The sequence below is a fragment of the Prionailurus viverrinus genome, chromosome A3 (assembly GCF_022837055.1).
Source record: "Prionailurus viverrinus isolate Anna chromosome A3, UM_Priviv_1.0, whole genome shotgun sequence".
Lineage (NCBI taxonomy): Eukaryota > Metazoa > Chordata > Mammalia > Carnivora > Felidae > Prionailurus > Prionailurus viverrinus.
In genome coordinates, this window is record NC_062563.1 from 24,040,931 (window position 1) to 24,061,230 (window position 20,300).

The 20,300-nt window shown below is 45.3% G+C and overlaps 1 protein-coding gene and 1 long non-coding RNA gene across 5 annotated transcripts in view; one reads left to right on the forward strand and one right to left on the reverse strand.

Moving 5' to 3' along the window:
• The window catches only part of MMP24 (matrix metallopeptidase 24), a 73,600-nt gene that overhangs the window by 30,353 nt on the left and 22,947 nt on the right, over positions 1-20,300 (reverse strand). Inside the window, exons 1-2 of one of the 4 annotated variants that reach the window (XM_047851784.1) lie at positions 1,478-1,635; positions 959-1,066 (exon numbers count right to left, since the gene is read on the reverse strand). The exons of 1 other annotated variant lie outside the window; for it this stretch is intronic. In XM_047851784.1, the coding sequence (XP_047707740.1) occupies positions 959-985 (27 nt within the window). In that variant the 5' untranslated portion in view covers positions 986-1,066; positions 1,478-1,635. Of the gene's footprint in view, positions 1-958; positions 1,636-13,759; positions 13,964-20,300 lie in introns of those variants that run through there. 2 more of the 4 variants (XM_047851782.1, XM_047851783.1) reach the window with 2 other exon arrangements.
• The window catches only part of LOC125161752 (uncharacterized), an 86,632-nt gene that overhangs the window by 26,311 nt on the left and 40,021 nt on the right, over positions 1-20,300 (forward strand). The gene's annotated exons all lie outside the window — the stretch shown is intronic.

Consider the following 20,300-nt stretch of genomic DNA (forward strand, 5'->3'; position numbering starts at 1 on the left):
GCCTTCTCTAAGTTCTGCTTCCCTCCCAGGTTCACTGGGAACAATCCTCAGAGCTCAGGGGCAGACCACTAAGAAGGGAAATGGGAGAGGGAGGGGCTGGTCATTGACAGCTCTAAGCCAGGGAACAGAGCATTGAGACTGGACCTGCATGTACATGGGAAAGAGGCTAAGAGGCCAGGGACCAGACAATTCAAACTTCTGCCACTGAACCCAGTCTTTGCAATGAACTCACTTGCTCTGTGACCCAGGAAGTCCTCTGGCTTCTCTGGGCAGAAGCCCCTGAGGTTGATGCAAGTCTTCTATACTCCAGTCATACCAGTTCCAAAACATTCCCTGCCCTTGCATACTCGCAAGCTGTTCCTGCTGCCTACAAAACCCATTCTCTTTATGCACGTTAGCAAACCCATCCTTCAAAGTCTAGCTGAAATGTTACTTCCATTGGTAAACCTTCCTTAGCTCTTTGCAGAACTAGTGGGTACTATCCTTACTCCTGCACTGTTTCACTTCTCTGCCACTCTAAATGCAGCTACCACAGTGCACCCTACCTGTTGGTTGATATGTTTTCCCCACTAGATTGAGTTCCTGAGGAGCAGAGACTGTCATGTTTATTCCTGTATTTGCTACAGTACTTAGAACAGTGCCTGGCACAACAGATCATCACTGGATGAATGAATGAACCAACAAACGAACAAACAGTGGGTCCAGGAGGCATTGCCTGGGTACCAAGGAAGGGATTTCATCCTGGGAAGGCTTAATGAGTAATACACATGAAAACACCAAGCACAATTCTTGGTGTCTGTTAGAGGCTGAGAAGAACATTTGCTGAAATTTAGTCTATTGTGGTTTGACTTCTTTGCTTGATGAGGCAATAGGGCTCCATTGTCCTATCTGAAAAAAGAAAAAGATAAAATCCACAAAAGGAAAAAAGCCCCATTCTGTTTTAAATACAATGACCTACCTTCCTTCTTTTGACACCTAGATCCATTAGCCAATCACCAGCTGTGTCAGAAGTCTGACCTTTATAGCTCAGTTAACCAACTCTAAGATGTCTATCACCCTTTAAGTGCTGAAAGAGGTGTAAACCCAGAGGAAAGTGAGAAAAATCTCAGAGTGCGAGCAGGGACCAAAATAGCTGGGCTGAACCAAAGATGTAGAGATGGCAGACAATATGTGTGATTGGTTTGCCGGCCAGAAGGCGGGATTTTGGTTCCTGAGAAGCCAAAGTTGAGATATTCAGTAGTGGCAGGCAAAGGAGAGAGCAGAAAATAACAAGGAGAAAAAATGTGGCCCGAAGAGGGAAGAGAGCGGCAGACAGCAGAGGCGGTGGTGACATTAGAAGAGGCATTGGAGGCAGCAAGCAGCAGATCAGCTGGCAGTGCTGCTGTTCAGTCTTGGAAAACAGATAGCAGTGGGGGAGGAGAGAGAGATGGATCTGTTAAGCAGCATGGCCTTCTGGGGGTATTCAGGAGCATCGCACCTGTTCGGGTGTGAGGCCAACCCAGACCAGTCTCCAGGTCTGGAGAAGGAATGGGAGAATGATTAGAATCAGATGTCAGATCAGGACTGCAGTGGGCTAGAAGGTATTATGAGAAAGGCCAGAGGGGGAAGTCCACAAAGAAGGACCAGGAAAGAGGTGTCAGCTTTGGAAGCATGGGCTAGAATGAGGAAGAAAGAATAAAAGACTCTGATCAAAGAGTTTGGGCGGCTGAGGTCATAATTTAGGGTGATGATGTAACAGGAACAAGGCATGACCTCCACACTTACAGAAGGTCCAAGTCCAGTTCTGGACATTGTATATGCAGAGGGACAGTGACAAAGGAACACGACTAAGGGAGAGGGCTGGGAGAATGAAGGAAGCACTCATGTGAACCATGTCCTGTTTGGGAAGATGAGGATATTTAGGTTGGAGAATGGGGAGCTGCAGGGGACATGCCAGTCTTCCTAAAGCCAACAGCTATGGAAGGAGAATTATTCTGGCTAACACAGAGGGCAAAACTAAGACTAGCACAGGAGATTATAGGACGTAGAACTTGACTCATTATAGGAAAGAACTTTTAAACAGAGATGTTCTGATTATAGCAACAACAATAATGCTGTTATAAGAACACCAACTATGTACCTGGCATTGCGCTAGGCATTCTAGAATGCAATGGCCCCATGAGATAGGAAGCCCCCCTCTCCCCACCCCTACCTCCAATCTGCAGAGGAGGAAACAGGTTCAGAGAAGTTAAGTAATCATTCAGAATCACGGAGCTAATAAGTGGCGGGATTCAGATGCAGATATGTTTGAAACTGAGCATTCCGTATTGTCAGACAACCAGAGAGGCATTCCTTTCCCCTCCCAGGATGGCCTACACCACACTCCTAAAAAGTGATGCCCTATCTCACATCATAGTGAACTCCATACCCTTCTGCCGTGACCCCTATGCCGTGGGGTACACCACCGTGTACCCAGTTATCCAACAGAAGCCTCATATGACCCATGACTCCACCCTCTCCTTCACAGCCCACGTCCATCTTCTACCAAAGAACTACTGGTTCTACTTCCTAAACATCAGATGTATTTGTTTGTTTCTTTGTTCATTCGTTCATTCATTCATTCATTCATTCACTCAGTATTTGAGGACCTATTTTACTATGTACCAGGCACTGTGTACTAGGCTCTGGGATGTGACAGCAAACAAAAACACCCTTGTTCCTTTCTAGTTACAGTCTAGTGGAAGAACCATCTGGCAATAAGTGCTATGAAAAATAAAGCAGGTGGAGGAGCTAAGAGGGATGGGACAACTGTTTTATAAAGGATGAAGGGAAGGTGGCCCTGTAGAAGTGACATTTGAGCGGGAGACCTGAAGGAGGTGAGGGAGTTCCAGGAAGAGGGCATGGAAAGTGCCATTCCCCGCAAGGCTTCAAGGACTTTCCATCAAGAGCTTTCAAGGGCAGGGAAACCAGAGATCTTTGTCAAAGGGGACAAAGTTTCAGATACGCAAGATTAATAAATCCTAGAGATCTGTACAGCATAGTGCCTATAGTTAACAATACTGTACTGTATACTTTAAACATTTGCTAAGAGGGCAGATCTTGTGTTCTTAGCACAAAATAATAATAATAAATAATGAGGGCAGGAGGAAATCTCTGGAGGGGATGGGTTTGTTTATGGCATAGATTGTGGTGATGGTTTCACAGGTATGTATTTATCTCCAAACTCATAAGCTGCGTATATTAAATATGTACGGCTTTGGGGTGTCGATTATACCTCAGTAAAGCAGTTTTAAAAAACAAAGAGCTTTTATGACTTGGCGCCTGACTACCTCTGCAACCTCTTTTACCATTCCCCACCTAGCACTCTGTGTTCCAGTGTGTTCTGATCCTTCTCTGGAAGGATCATTCTCTGGAAATGTTGTTTCTTCTATCTGGATCAAGCTCCTCTCTCTGGGGAGGCCTTCCATGACCTCTGAACTTATCACATTTCTTATCACACAGTGTTGTAACCACATGTTGTGACTTGTCTCCTTTTCTTGATTATGTAGTGCCTGAGGGCAGGGCCCATAGTCGGTCTTCTCCACTGCTGTTCCCTGACACCTAGCTCAAGGCCTGGTTTGGAGACATCTTTATTGAATGAAAATGAGTGGAAGTGTTCAGGGAGAGGGAAAGTCATCTGGTCAGAACTTGCTGTAGAACAGGGTTCCACAAACTCGGCACTGTTGATAATTTGGGCCAGACAATTCTTTGTTGGGGGGGGGCATCCTGTGCTCTGTAGGATGATTAGCAGAACCCCCAGTGCCTTCAAATAGAATACTAGTAGCACCACCTCCTCGGCTGTGACAAACAAAAGATGTCTCCAGACATTTCTGAAAGTCTCCCTGAGGGGGGCAAAATTGCCCCAGATTGAGAACCACTATTATAAAGATTCCCATAGGGGCACCTGGGTGGCTCAGTCGGTTAAGTGGCCAACTTCAGCTCAAGTCATGATCTCACTGCTTTGTGAGTTCGAGCCCTGCATCGGGCTCTGTGCTGACCCCTCAGAGCCTGGAGCCTGCTTCAGATTCTGTGTCTCCCTCTCTATGCCCCTCCCCCACTCATTCTTTCTCTCTCTCTCTCAAAAACAAATAAAAACATTTTTAAAAAGTGCATATTCCCAAACCTGAACCTAGACCCTACTAAATCAGACTATGTGTGGCTGGAAGCTGGGAATCTGAATTTTTGAAAAATGAGCACTTAGGGTGGTTCGGTTGCCTGCTAAAGTTTAGAACCACTGCAGTAACGACCTATCACTGTCAGGAGTGATGACCCTGTGCCATGAAAGAATGGGTATGCTGTGTGCACTATCACCTCTAGTGTAATAAGGCAGGAAGTATGTCACCCATTTAGAAAAGCCTTCTATTAAAATTAGCTCAATAGCCAGCTGCTGCTCTCTGTGCCTCAGTGCTGCCATCATCTCTGGGTCCTTCACCTGCCCATCTCGTTGGCTAACCTTAACTTCAGGGTTCATCAGCACCCCAGCATTGAGATTCCATTGTGTTGTTGTAGATTGGCATCAAGAGTGGTCTAAGATCAGGTGCCTGGGTGGCTCAGTCAGTTAAGCGTCTGACTTTGGCTCAGGTCATGATCAATTTCATGGTTTGTGGATTTGGGCCCTGCATTGGGCTCTCTTCTCTCAGCACAGAACCGGCTTAGGATCCTCTGTCTCCCCCTCTCTCTGCCCCTCCCGCACATATTCTCTCTCTCTCTCTCTGTCCTTGGGCAAATGACCTAACTTCCTTAAGGTTGATTTTCTTCATTTGTTAAACAGAGGATAATGAAAGAACGGTTGTGAGGAGGATTCAGTGAGATGATACACTGGCAGATAAAATAATGGCTCTGCAAAGATGGCTACATCCTAATCCCTGGACCTCATGACTATGTGACCTCACATGGCATGGCAAAGAAGTCTTTACAGATGTAATGAAGTTAAGGATCTTCAGGTGGGGAGATTATCCTAGGTTATTTAAGTGGGCTCAATGTAATCACAGGGTTCCTTGTAAGAGGGAGGCAGGAGGGTCAGAGTCAGAGAAGGAGAGGTGACAACAGAAGCAGGTGTCAGAGTGGTGCCATGCTGGAAGTGGCTGCAAGCCAAGGAACGTGAGCAGTCTCTAGAGGCTGGAAAAGGCCAGGTAGGAATTCTCCCTAGAGCCTCCAGAAGGAAGCCAGCCCTACAGAAACCTTGCTTTTAGTCCTGGTAAGTCCTGTTTCAGACTTGTGACCTCCAGAACTCTAAGATGAGAAGTCTTTGTTGTCAACCACTAAGTTTGGTGGTAATTTGTTCCCGCCGCAATAGGAAACTAATACATGCCTGCGAAGCATTTAGCAGATTCTGGCAGATAGTAAGCATCCTCACAATGGTGTTGTCTGTGTTCTTGTTCCCACACTCTCTTGCAAGAGATTGGCTACCATCTTTGGTCACTGCTGACAGCCCAAATCATGGGGTGGTGATGCCTCAGAGATGAGCCCTACCATCGCGTCAGTTCCCCCCAGCTCCTGTCTCACCAGAGCCCTGCTTCCTCCTTCACCCACACTGCTGAGCTCCCAGCCCTGCTGCGGAGCCCACCTCAGTTGTAACTAATTTTTCAAATTTTCAAAATTGAAGGTTTAACCATTCAGGTATCTAGAAAATGCACTGGTCAACATACTCTGAAACCATCTGATTTAATATGCTTGTTTTGCAGAAGAGAAAAATAAAATCTGAAGGGAGAAATGACTTCAAAATCACAGAGCAAGTTGATAGAGGAAATGGAGCCTAGAGTCCCTGCCTCCTAGGGAGGGTTCTCTCTGTCATGCTACACCCTCCACGCTAACTCTGGTTTGCCTCCAAGCACTCTTTTTTTTTTTTTTTTTCACTTACAGCCAGTCTAAAAAGGGCCATCAGGATCGCCCACAATGCCCAGCTTAGCTTCTTGACAAACACCTTAATGGCGTGCGTTGCCTCTTGGCTGCCACCAGCTCTTGAGTGGGTGGTAAGTGCAGTAGCGGGAACTCCCTGGCGCTCCGCTCCATGTCCTTGGCCCATTCCCAGGAGGCCACCACAAGCCAGACAATCACCATACCCAGGGAGATGACACATTTGGGGTTTTGGGTCAGCACTGGGATATCCAAGTTTTCCAGTTCTGGAGAGGCCTCCTCCCCAGGCCAGGACAGGGACCACACTCTTATTCACTCTCTGAGAAGGGAGGAGGCTTCATCATCCTCACCCTTTCCAGAGCCTTCCTGCCACCCTGCCACAGTTTTCTGTCCCCTGGGGCTTGATGTACTGATGAGTTAAGAAAATGGAAGGGGAAGATAAAGAGCATGGTCAGGCCTCAGTTTTTCAGCTGTAACAGGTAGATGACTGAAGTAGATTGCCACTAAGTCATTATATAAAGTATGAAATACATAATAATTTTAGCTTGACTGGATTGAGTGGGGAGCCTGTCTTCTGGCTCCTTGCTGCCAGTTTTAAATCCAAGCTCCTTAGCATGGCACCCAATATGCTTCACAATCTGACCCAATGCACCTTTCTACCCTTTTCTTCTGTCAAGCATGTCCTACCCTTTTACTCCCCACCCTAAGGATACCTACTGTAATTACTGACCTACTTGTGTTGACTGCATACATCCTGCAGTTTCCTCTCTCTGTGCCTTCCCTCTGCCCTCTGTAGAATGCCTTTCCCACACAGCCTGTCCATGATGAGCTATTAAATATCCACCAAACTGCAACTTGAATGCCACTTCACCGGGGAGGGCTATCCAAGGGTGAGTGGACTTCTTCTGGCTCTCCCAATGGCATTCTATGTACCACTCACTCACAGCATCTTTCACATTACATTATAAATACTGTTTTATGTTCCTGTCACCACCACCCCCCCCATTCACCCCAGAATTCTGCAGCTTACACCCTGGTGGGGGAGTCAGACAAGGAAGACTAGATGTTTCACTGACTGGAATGAAGGAAAGGGAGAAGGCGCTGTGATGTGTTTGACAGGAGATACAGACTGTGATGTCAGGGATGGCTCTTCCCCGAGTATCTGGCATCTCTGTGGAGATCTGTGTTTGGGTAGAAGAAGACTGGGTGAAGGTGGAAGAATGAGCATCCCCAGAGAAAGAATATTTTACTGAATTCCTGAGATGGGAAGGAGCCTGCACATTAGAGAAAGAGAAAGAAGGCCAGGGTGGCCAGAGTTTGGTAAGAAGATGGTCTAGATAGAAGGAAGCTAGAGAGGTGGGAAGGACTCAGTCGTGCAGGTCCTCAGAGGCCTTATTAAGCAGCCTGGTGGGTGCTGGATACAAGGGGGTTCATAATACTGTTCATTCTACTTTCATATGTATTTGAGATTTTCCATAATAAGAATCAAAAGGAAAAAGGGATAGTAGAGTACTAATAGTACTTTAAAACCCTTCACCCTAAAAGCCATTTGAAGCAAGGTGAGTGTGGGAGGAGCATGCTCAAATTTTTTGTTTAAAATTTTTTTTATTATTGAATATTTCCAGCACTCAGAGAGGGATAAAAATAATAAAAACAACCATGGATAATCGCCACCCAGCTTTGTTAAATCTTAGCTTTGGCCATATTTGCTTCGATTAGAACTGACCCCTGTGTAGATTTATTTTTAAAAGGTCGTTCTGGCTGCCATTTGAAGAAGGATTAGAGGCAGGCAAGAGAGGCTGAGCAGGTGGGAAATTTCTGAAGTCCAGACGAGGTATAACAGAAGTTCAGACATGAAGGAGGCAGTGGAGGTGGGGAGCAGTGGACACACGGAGGATCTACTTGGGAGGAAGAATCACTGGGGCTTGGGAATTGATTCTGTTGAGGCAGATGAGGCAAGAAAGAGTTGACAGATGACCCCCATCTTTGTGGCCCAGCACTTTTGGGGCACAGAGAACAGTGTGCCCATGTGTGTGTGGTATAGAATTGAGTTTTAAAATTATTATGGCTAACAAAAGTTGTTAATCGACCTTGTTTTTCTCTACCTACTTGGTTATAACAACATGTATGATCTTTGAGAGAAAATGTTGCCTTTTATATATATGGCTTTGCCATTCTCCTATATGTCATTAAAGCCTAGTTCAAAGTTGCCTTTCAAAACAAATGTATGAGATAATGATGAAAGAAAACTAGCAAAGGATGTGAATGGAATCAATCTCAAGGTCCAGAGAAACCAAAGCTTTTGTTCCAAAATCCCTTAGCCAGGGAGGGCTGGAGCTGGGATTCGCAACTTTTATCCACACACGATTCCCTAAAACAGGTACACAGATCTGAGTTATGTTAGGAAAAAGCTAAAGGCATCTGGGCTAGAGCCAGCTCCCAGCTGGCTCAGGAACAGGCCCCAGTCCCTCCACCTCTCAACCCGGCTCTGAGCAGGTCTCTTCTCTGCTCACAGACCTTTAATGACTCCCCTCAGCCTTTGGACAAAAGCCAGTTTCACAATCTGCTTTCAGCCTCCCTCTGTCCAGCCTCTTCTCATACACTCTTACTGGAAATAGTGAGTAACTCGATGCCTCAGGCACATCTAGTTATCTGCTGTTTCCCAAACATGCCAAGTGCTTTTGTGGAGCCTTAGTTCCTGGTTTTCCTTCTGTCTGGACTGCCCCCTCACTGTTGTCTGTCCTTCTCCTCCCTCAAAGGTTCATCTTTAATACCAACCTCTTTCTAAAACATTCTCTCTGCGAGCCTCATCTCCTTCCCACTTTGTGGTCCCCAGCCCTTATTTATTCCTCTGACATGTATTCATTTATTCTTCAAAAAAAGGTACTGACTTTTGTGTGCCAAGCATTATTGAGAAGCTGGTGGGGGGTGGGGCACAGACAATAATATCAATTTAAAAATACTTAGAATGTGCCAAGAATTATTCTAGACACTGGCTGCAATCTATTAAGAACAGGTTCCTCTCATTTTGAGTCAAACTATACCATATTATAAGGCTAGGCATGTCCTAAGATCAATCAACTTACTTTCCTTTGCTCCAAAACGTCTTTTAAGGATTGGAGTGGGACAAGCCTGAAAGTGGAAAAGATTGGCTTAAAGGCTATTGTGGTAATCTAGAACAAGAACTCAGACCAAGGACAGAAAATCAGGCTTCTAGTCCTAGCCTTACTGTTTATTAGCTACATGTGGGTCCCTCGACAAGATGTGTACAGGTCACACCATTTCTCTTAGTTTCCCTCTGCTCATCTGTAAACTGAGGACAAGATTTTCCCTAACTCATCCATGGTGTTGTTGCCAGGATCAAGTGGGACCACACACATGACAGCATCTGGAAAGTGCAAAGCACCTTTCAGATAAGAGACTGTTAAAGTAATAGGAAAAGCCACAGTAATAATAAGAAAATGAATAAAAAATTCGGCAGACTAGATTCAGATTAGGTAAAAGGAAGAACTTCCTAACAGTGAGAATTTTTTTTTTTTACAGATAAAAATGAAGATAAACTGGGAGGCTGTGATCATATTGGAAGAAATTTTTGGTTTGGGAATGTGTTAGTGCTTCTTAATAGGCCTGCCCCACCACTAGCCTCATCCAGGGCTCTGACATTCATTGACTATATGTGTAAACCAAAGAATGCTTTCCATCCACCTAGAGTGGATCCCTCAAAACTGGTCTAGAGGGCAGAAGTCCATTATGCCTTAGATCCAGGCATCACACTTTGTTACCTGTGTGGACCATGCTGATCAGCTTGTCTCTTTCTGTCTGCACTGACCTTCCTCAGAATCAGACTGGAAAGTAGGAGGGCCCAAACATTATTTGTAGGGTATTCTACTCAGCTAATAATAAGAGAAAGAGATGCTTTAAATAAACCAAACACAGGAAGGCAATTAGAGAATCAGAGGGATCCCCTGATGTGCAAAATACAAAAGAAAAACTCAAGAGTGCAAAGGAGGAAACAGACTGAATGAGGTGGTTTTTTTTTTTTCATTTTGTCTTTTGGTAATGAAAGATCAGAGATATGAAATCAAAAGTCAAAGGTAGTGAAAATGCTTTCAACTAAGAAGTCAGGAGACCAGGTCAAATTCTGAGTTCTGAATCATCTACTATCAGAGTCTGTGTCCTTGGGCAACTCAGAGCAATTCGATAAGTGTCCATGAAGTACTAGTATGTGCTTATTTGGTGATGTCTAAGGTCACAGCCACCTTTCCATGCCTCTCTATTGTATGTCACTACCATTAGATGACAGCCTACTGAGCAGGTTATGAAAGAACCCAAGGGTGAAATTGTGGGACCACCTGCCAAAACGAATAACCTCTATTTCCAATGAAGGAAGGACAGGTGGGCAAGGAGTCCTGTCCCTAAGAAGCATTTTAGAAGGGACCTTGAGACCTACCTGTCCATAAGCATCTATTTCAGATCCATGTAGCTCTTTTGGCACAAGGGATAGAGTAGAATCACTGACTGAGTAATTGAGTAATTAATGATGACCATTGGGCGGTGTATTCAATCTAAAAACATAAAGCATTTTTAGGCCCTGCCTAAGAACTGCAACTTTTCCTCCCAAGTAACGTTTAAATATTTTAAAAAATTTTAAATGGGTGTTGCCCTGAAAAGAGAGAACTAAATAACTAGAGAAGTCAGAGAGTTTCCTGAAGAAGCAGGGCTTGCTGAAACTTTATTTATTTATTTATTTATTTATTTATTTATTTATTTATTTTTGAGAGAGTGCGTGCAAGTAGGGGAGGGGCAGAGAGACGGAGACAGAATCTGAAGCGGGCTCCAGGCTCTTAGCTGTCAGCACAGAGACTGATGCGGGGCTTGAACTCATGAGCCACGAGATCATGACCTGAGCCAAAGTTGGATACTTAACCAACTGAGCCACTCAGGCGTTTTGTTTTGTTTTGTTTTGTTTTTTTCGGGGGGGGGGGGTGCTGAAACTTTAAGGAGAGGTCACGGATGAGTGGAGATACAGATGCAAACAGCATGTGCAGATGTGCAGAGAAACACAGGTAGTCTGTCTTAGGATAAAATAGAGACAAGCTTGTCTGGAGTAAGAATGTATACTGATGAGCAGTGGGAAAGGCAGCTTTCTAGTGAGGAGGTAGTGTGGGGTCAGACTCCAGAGGCTTTAAAAAAACAGAAAGAGGAGTTAAACATTATATGCTGGGTGAAAAGCAACTGTATTTCTGTAAGGTTTCAATCATGTGACCTACTAGTGTTCAACGAAGGAATAATTAGGTACAAATTGTTGAGAGAAGCAGTGGATGTAATTCCTCTATCTTTTAGAAACTTCTGGACAATATATTAGACATTGAAAATGGAATCATCATGGAATTAAGGGTAGTGGGTGTTTGTTTGTTTTTAATCAGGGCCTGAGAAGTCACTTAAAGATAGGAAACAATGGATAGAAATAAAGGGTCACTTCTTGGAATGAAAGGAAATTAAGAGTTCAGGGGGCCCCAGGAGACCATGCTGGGACTTGTCTGTTTTAAATTTTTTATAAGTGATCCAGAAGTAGAGCAAAGTGAAAATTTTAAGACTGCAGATCATCTTAAACCCTTTCAGGCAGGGAAATGCTCTGCCAAAGGAGAGAGAGCTGAAGGAAGGTACCGAGTGGGATGCAAAATGGCAGATAAACGTCAATGTGAGGAAATGTAAGGTAATGCACTCTGATAAAAATAATCCACGTACAGGGTGTTGGGTTCCAGGCTATCACTTCTGACCCAGGAAAGGGATCAGGGAACTACTGCAGATTGTTTCCTAAAGGCATTGTCCTAACGTGTCCAGGTCAGGAAGGCTGGCAAACGGATAGGCAGAAGCAGGAATGGACCTGAAAACCAAAGAAGAAATCATCCTTCCTTTGTGCAAGACTAAAGAGTCCCACATTTGGGACAGTGGTCAGGTTCACATCTATTGAAAACTAGGGCCCAAGGATATCTAAAAAAAGGCAACTACAATGACCCAGAGGATGAATGTGGCTGTTCTATGGATGGCTGGTCATAAGGGGGAAGCTTAAGCATGAAAAGACAAAGGCTAAGAGAGGTGGAATAATAAAAGCCTATAAAGCTGATAAGGATAAGGTGTGAGTACACATAACCTTTCCTCCAAATCCTGACATATTTAAGAAAATAGTCTCCTCTTAATGCTTGAAATATCACAGGAATAAAAGAGTTTCAGAGTTGAGATCATCTAGCCCTATCTCTTTATATTAGAGATGGCAAAATTCAAGCCTAGAGAGGGCAAGGAAACAGCCCAAGGTAAGAAGCCACCAGGGGCCAAGGTTAGATTAAAGCCCAGGCCTCCTAAATCCCAGGCCAGGGTCTTCCCACCTCAACCTTTGCATTCAGGAAGACGAAGGGAATCCTACTTTTTTAGAGGGCATAAACAAATTTATGAAATGCATTACTTTGAGATGTAATAAAGCTGAAAACACAAACAGGCTAGGGAAAGTTTCCACTAAAAGTCAACCAGCAATGACAAGATCTTTGAAACACAACTACCAACTGTGGCAAAAGAGACTTTTTACACACCCTAATTTTGGAATCATGTACCCCTTTGACAGTATGAAGAAATCTAGGGATTCTCTCCCAGAACAATACATTTGCATGCAGAAACACAATATTGCACAAAATTTCAGGCCCCCTGAGTCCTATGCCTAATTAAGAATCCCTGTTCCAGCACATTCTTCTGAACAGACTTCTTGCTTCAAGAAACACACTCCATATCTCAGGCTAAATGAGGCAATCACTCTAATTTTCCTCAGCAAAGAACTACTGTCTTAAATTATTACTTATCACTTATTAGAACTGCAGACCTCCAGGTTGTAAGATACCAGAGAATTTACCTAATCCAACTGCTCCCCACCTCCTCTGTGATATAGAATAGTGTCATGGTTAAATATGTAGGGACTAGAGTCAGCCTGCCTAGGTTAGAATTCCAACACCATCACTAGATAGCTGTGTGACCTTGGGCAAGTTACTGAAGCTCCCTGAGTTAGTATCCTCATCTGTAAAACGGCGGGGGGGTGGGGGGGTGTAATAATTACAACTATCTTATAGAGTAGTTATGAGGATATAAATCATAGCTCCAGGCCTGGCCCCTAGTGAGTGCTTAGTAAATGCTAGTTGGCATTATTATTATTATGCATGTATCCATCCAATCTCCTCATGGAGCTTTTGCTTGCACATGTCAGTGATGAGCGGCTCGCCGCCTCCTAAGCTGGTTGAGCAGCTCTGATTGTTACAAACTTCTTCTAATATTGAGCTGAAATTTGTCTTCTTGCAGCCCCTACCCCCACCCCTGTTGACCCTAATTCTGCCCTGTGGGGCCACGCAGAGCAAGTCTATCCTTCCTCCACGTGACAGCCCTTCAGATACGAAGACAGTGATCGAGTCTTTCCCCCGCCCTCCCGTCCCCCACCCCCCCATCCTCTCTTCTCCAGCTTGAACATCCTTGGTTTCTTCTCCCAGCCCACAACATACTGGCTGCGCTTACTATTTACTCCGAGGCGTTGTACGGTTTCCCTCACACATAGTCATGCAGGCCACACACCCCACCGCCACCACAACAATCCCGACCCTCCCGCTCCGCCCCCGCCCGCTGCCCCTGTCCGCGGTGCTGAAGCTCCTCCCGGCCCCGCGGCCCTTCCCGGCCCCTGCCCTGGGTCCCCCCTACCCCACTCCCGGCCCAGCCCCGGGCGCGGACCCCCGCGCGCCACCTCCGCGCCCCCAGCGACAAGAGTCGCCCGACCCTGGCCCGGCCCCGGCGCCGCCCCCCGCCCTGCCCGGAGGCCCCGAGCCCGCGCCCCGGCCCGGCGCGCCAGCCCCACCTGCCCGGCGAAGGGCGCCTCCGCCTCGGCCGCCCGCGCCGCCGCCGCCGCCGCCGCCGCCGCCCGCGCGGCGCCGGGGAGGCAGCAGAGCGCGGGCAGCAGCAGCAGCAGCCGCCCGGGGACCCGCCAGCGGCTCCAGCGCGGGGCCCGGCCCGGCGGCGGCGGCGGCCCCGGCACGGCGCGGCCGCCCCGGCTCCTCGGCATCCCCGCGGCGGGGCCCGGCCGCCCGGCTGCGATGGCGGCGGCGGCGGCGGCGGCGGCTCCGGCCGGGTCCTCCCGCTGCAGCCGCTGCGGAGCCGCCGAGTCACGGCGCCGCGGACACGCGCCCGGCCCGCCTGTCTTCGCCGCCGCCGCCGCCGCCGCCTCGGCCGCCAGCGCGCCCCCGCCTCCGCGCGCCCCGCCCCGGCGGGGGGCGGCCAGGGGCACCAGGGCAGCACCCGGGCTGGACCGCGGGGGCGGCGGCTCCGGGCCACCCCTGGGGCACTGGCCGGGGAGCGGCGCCAGGGAGGGGTCTCAGCGGCCAGAAGAACAGCTCTGGAGGGAGGGTCCAAAGGGATGGAACTGAAGGCGGGGGTCTAGGGGCAGCTCTGAGGGAGCGGGGAGAGGCTAAATAAACAGTCCCAGAGATACAACCACGCGACAGCGATGGCTCTGGGGAAGATATACTGGGTTGGGGGTCCGAAGCCAAAAGACTAACCCTGAGGGACAGAGTTTGAGGGGGTGGCACTGGAGAAGGGGAGTCTGGGAGACAGCCATGGGGGAGGGGACTGAGGAGATGGCCTGGGGTGACGGCGGGGGTGGCCCTGGAGGAGAAGGTCTGAGAGGGTGGCCCGGGAGAAGGGAGGGGTGGGAGGGTGAGAAACCGAGGAATAGATTTGAGGAGTGTTTTGGGGAGCAGCCCTGGGAGACATTAGATGAAATTAAGGTGAAGTTCATTTCCTCACTGCCAACGTTTCCCCCTCCCACCCGCCCTAGCCCCAAGTTGGAGGAGATCAACCAGTTGAGAAGATCATCTTTCATCCAAAATATCCTATATGTATTGAACACCATATATATATATATATATATATATACACACACACACATATATGTATATGTATATATACACATATATATGTGTGTGTGTATATATGTGTATATATATGTATGTGTATATATGTGTACGTATGTACATATGTACGTATGTACATATGTACATGTGTACGTATGTATGTGTATATATGTATATGTATATATATGTATATGTATATATATGTGTATATATATACACACACATATAAATGTGTGTATATGTGTGTGTATATATATGTGTGTGTGTATATATATATATGTATATATATATGTGTGTGTGTGTGTGTGTGTGTGTATATGGCTTTGGACTACTTGGGACTTAAAGAGAGAGAGAGAGGAGAGGTGGACTCCCTGAAGTGTAGAGGTTTATAGTCTGGTGAGAAAACCTAAGTGCAAAGAAAAGGCAGCAAACACCAAGTGTTAAAAAGGATACAGGCAGGTGCTCCAAGGGTCAGGAGAGACTTGATGGGGGACAGAAGTCAGGAAAGGTGTTATGGAAGGGTGGGACTCCAGGCCTTGAAGGAAAGGCTGGATTTAAATAAAGGGAGGGGAATGGAGAGGAGGGCATGTCAGGTAGGAAGATCAAAGTGTTTAGGATGTGGTTGGGGTGGTAGAGGTAGATGCTTTCTCTGGAGCACAGGGTTCCTATAGGAAAGTGCTGGGGAGGTGAGGGAAGTAGAAGACTGACTCTCAGGACAATGAATTGGGAAGTGAAATGGGGGGGGCGGTGATTGAAGGCTTTTTTTAAACAGGATGGTGTGTGGAAAATGGCGTTTTATGGTTACGTGGTAATTTGGAGGTGTGGAAAGGGAACAAGCTTTAGAATCAGACCTATGTTCAAATATCAGCCCTTCCATTTTTATAAAATAATGTTGATATTACTGCACAAGATTGCTCTGAAGATGATGTGCTTGGTACTTAATAAATGGTCCATATTAGTTCCCCTTCCAGTGTACAGAATAATGACCAGAGGAAGCAGAGAAATTAGTTGGGGACAACTGCACTAGTCTAGGCATAAAGAAATAATGATGAAAATAATAATTAACATTTATTAAATGCCTACTATGTATTAAACATTGGGCTAAGCCCTTTACTAGATTATATCTCATTTAATCCTCATAAATAAATTCTATGAAATAGACACTATTCATTATTTTTATTATTCACTATTATTATTACCCCCAACTTAGAATGAGGAAGTGGAAGCTCTGAATAAGTTTGCCAATTTTATTTTATTTTCTTGAGTTTGCCAATTTTGTATGATCGTAAGTGGCAGAGGGGAAGCAGTCTGACCTCAGAACACTTTTTTTTCCCCCCAGGATAGGGTTGGGGGAAGAGTTAAGAGACATTGGGCCAAAAACGAAGGAAAGGGGTTTGGAGTAATGACAAGTCCAGGGAGATGAATGGTAGTGTCTTCACAGAAATAGAGGTGTCAGAAGGAGAAAGATGCCAAAGGGTTTTAGGCATGCAGAGACTGAGGCAGCCACCAGATCCCTGAGAGGGTATAGGAATGAGTTTGGACGACAGTGGGGAATGGATATTTTAGAAACCCCAAGGTCAATATGATAGTAGAAACTGAAAGATTGGAGTAGAAAAACCAAAAAGCTGTGGACCCTGTGTTGAGACATACATATTCAGTCTAAAGAGTGCTCAAAAGATTAAGCACTCACGGTTGTGGAGTATATGGGAAAAGGGAGGAGCATTTCAAGGAGAGGAGGAGGAGTTGGCAGAATCAGGGAGATCACAGAGACTGAAGACTGCATGCACACCATTGAATTTCCTGCTCACACTCTTGCAGGGAGATAGAGACATAACAAGTCATGTGGTTTCATGCTAAATTATGACAGAGATAGGGAACAGAGTGTTATGGAAACATTGAGGAAAGAGCAACAAATTACTCAACGTTGGAAGCTTTGGGAGAAGGTGCATTCCAGAAGGAAGAAATAGTACATTCAAGCCAGACACCAGGGATGGTAGACATAGGTGACAGTAGGTAGTTTATGATAAAAAGGGAAGAGATTGGTATAAACGAATGGATGCTTATAAAATATAACCCTAAGGTAGGTCCCTAGTAGAGAAGGTCTGGAGACCATTCTGAAGCCAGCCCAAGAAGAGGTTTGGAGGTTTCAGAGTAATACCATCAGATGGAATCACCAGGGCACCGACTTCTCTTTTCCCTTTTTTCATGGAAAAGACACAGGACTTAGAGTTAAATACGACGGTTCAATATTGGCTGTCCCTAATTTGTAGTGCACCTTTGGGCAAGTCATTTCATCTCTTTGAGCCTCCATTTCCTTATTTGTAAAGTAAAACTAATGACCCTGCCCTCTCTGCTTCATGAAGAGAGACCACATGAAGGGTTCGGATTCACTTTGTAAACTATATAGTCAACTGAGCAGATATTAGGAGAAACTTAGATATTGCTAATCTTATCAGGAAGTATCTGTGCCAGAGCTCACCATAGGGAAACTAGATTCCTTTCTCCCTTCACCTCCTCTCTTATTTCTTTATTTGACAAATACTTATTAATTATCTTTTGGGTGCTAGCTGGTCTGAGGATACAAAGAAGATTAGCTTCCAGTTGCCTCCTTTAGAAAGATAGTCATCTGGGAGATAGACATAAACATAGCAACAAGTTAGCATAATATGTGCTATAAGAGAAAAGAAAAATATTATGAAAGTAGAGAGAGGGACGCCTGGGCGACGCAGTCGTTTAAGCGTCCGACTTCAGCCAGGTCACGATCTCGCGGTCCGTGAGTTCGAGCCCCGCGTCAGGCTCTGGGCTGATGGCTCAGAGCCTGGAGCCTGTTTCCGATTCTGTGTCTCCCTCTCTCTCTGCCCCTCCCCCGTTCATGCTCTGTCTCTCTCTGTCCCAAAAATAAATAAACGTTGAAAAAAATATATTTAAAAAAATAAAAAAAAGAAAGTAGAGAGAAAGGAATAGCTAACTGTCAGAGATGGCAGGAGGTGAGAGGGGCCTTGAATGACCAGCAGGAATTTGCTGTATAGAGTGCGAAAGGAACTGTATATCCAAAGGCACAGATGTATACGAATGCCACGCTAAGGAGTTTGGACTTTATGCTCTAGGCCAGCAATTCTCAGAGTGTGATTGAGACCCTTTCAGGGGGTCTGTGATATCAAAACTATTTTCATAACAATACTAAGCATTGTTTGTCTTTTTTAACTCTCGTTCCTCATGAGTGGACTGTGTGATCTTTCAGAGGCTTTCATAACAGATTGCAGAAGTAGATGTGAGAATACAACTATCTTCCATTAAGTCACACATTAAACAGGTTTTCAAAAATGTAAAGCAATCCCACTCTTCTCACTAACTTTTTTTTGTTTTGGAAATCATAGCTATTTTTCATAAAAGCATCACTTAAGTTGACAGGTTTGTTATTATAAGTGAATTAATATGTAAATCTTTTAAAATTTCTCAGCTTTGATTTCTAGTGTGGTGATGATCAATAGATATAATCCACATAAACAAAAGCTCTTTGGAGTCCTCAATAGTTTTTAAGAGTATAAAGGGGATCCTGAGATTAAAAGCTTTGAGAACCCTGTTAAAGACAGCAGATCCTCACTGAAGGGTTTTGAATAAAGGAGAGACATGATAACATTTCAACAAATTGTTCAACAATTAATTTATTAAACATCTCGATGTGCCTGGCATGATTCGAGGTGCTGGGATAGAGCAGTAAACAAACCAAATCAAACTCCCTGTTTTCACAGAACTTACATTATACTGGTGTGACAGGCAATAAACACAAATAATTAATATATATAGTATTTTAGATAGGAATAGCTGTTGAGAAAAGCAGGGAACTAGGATATGAAAGCTGAAAGGTATGTGTGTGCATGTGCATGTGTGTGTAATTGTGTAATTTTGGATAGGGTGGACAGGGAAGATATCAGTAAGAAAGTGGGTTTTCAGTAAAGACCTGAAGGAACAAGGGAGTGGACCATGCAGGTTTCTGGGAGAAATGAATTCAGGCAGAGGGAACAGCAAGGGGAAAAGTTCTGAAGCAAGAGCCTGCCTGGCAAGTTGGAGGAACAAAATGGAGACCAGTGTGGTTGGAGTGGAAGAAAAGTGAGAGTATTAGGAGATGAAGGTTATGGAAGGGGAGCACAATACCTGAGATAAAAAGGCCAATGGAAGATTTTGAGAATAGAAGAGACATCTTCTGGCTTAACTTTAACAGAACCGCGTTGGTTGCTGCACTGAGAGCAGGTTGAAAGGCTAAAAGCAGAAAGGTTAGCCCGGTGGCCATTGCAATAATCCCGATGCAGGACGATGGTGGCTTGGACCAGAGTCCAAGTGGGGATGGGAGATACAGTTGGATTCTTGATAGATTTTGAAAGTAGAGTTGACAGAATGTGACAATGGATGAATATGAGGTATGAGAGAAAAAAAGAAGAATCAGGTGACACCAAACATTTGAGTAACTAGAAGAATGGGATTGTTACTATCTGACACAAAGAAGCCTGCAGGAAGGACAGGTTTGAAGAGAACCATTGAGAGCTTGGTTTTGGACATATTAAGTGGAAGATGTCTATTAAACACCTAAGCGGATGTGGCAAGTAGATGATTTCATATGAGGGTCTGACTTCAGAAAGGAGGTCTAGACTGGAATTATGAATTTGGGGTTTCTCAGAATAAAGATAATATTTAAAAGCTGAGGGATCAGAAGCAATTACTCAGGAAATGAATGTAGGTAGAGAAGAGTTGTGATGACTCAATCCTGGGGGAAATCTAATATTTAAAGGTTGGGGAAATGAAGAAGAATCAAAAAGACACTGAGAAGGAATAGGCAGAAGAAGAAAACCAGGATTGTGAGAAATCCTGGAGACCAAATGAAGAAAGTTTTTTTTTTTAATTTTTTAACGTTTATTTATTTTTGAGACAGAGAGAGACAGAGCATGAACGAGGGAGGGTCAGAGAGAGAGGGAGACACAGAATCCAAAACAGGCTCCAGACTCTGAGCGGTTGGCACAGAGTCCGACGCGGGGCTCGAACTCACAGACCGCGAGATCGTGACCTGAGCCGAAGTCGGACGCCTAACCGACTGAGCCACCCAGGCGCCCCATGAAGAAAGTGTTTTAAAGAAAAGGGAGTAATCAACTGTGCTAAATGCTGCTTATAGATCAAATCATATGAAGATTAAGAAGTGGTAATTGGATTGACCAATGTGGAGCTGTTGGTGATCTTGAGAAGAGCAGTTTTGGTGGCTTGTAGGGGTCAAAAATCTGATTGGGAGTAAATTCAAGAGGGTGGTGCAGTAGAGGAATTGAAAATGTTGAGTACATATACCCTTTCCAAGGAATTTTGCTACAAAGGGAAGAATATGTGGCAGCTGGAGGAGAAAGTAGAGTCGAAAGAGGGTTGTTTTTGTTTGTTTTCATCATGGGAGAAATCATGTTGAAACACTGACCGAGAATGATCCCCTGAGAGGGGGAAATTGATGCTGCA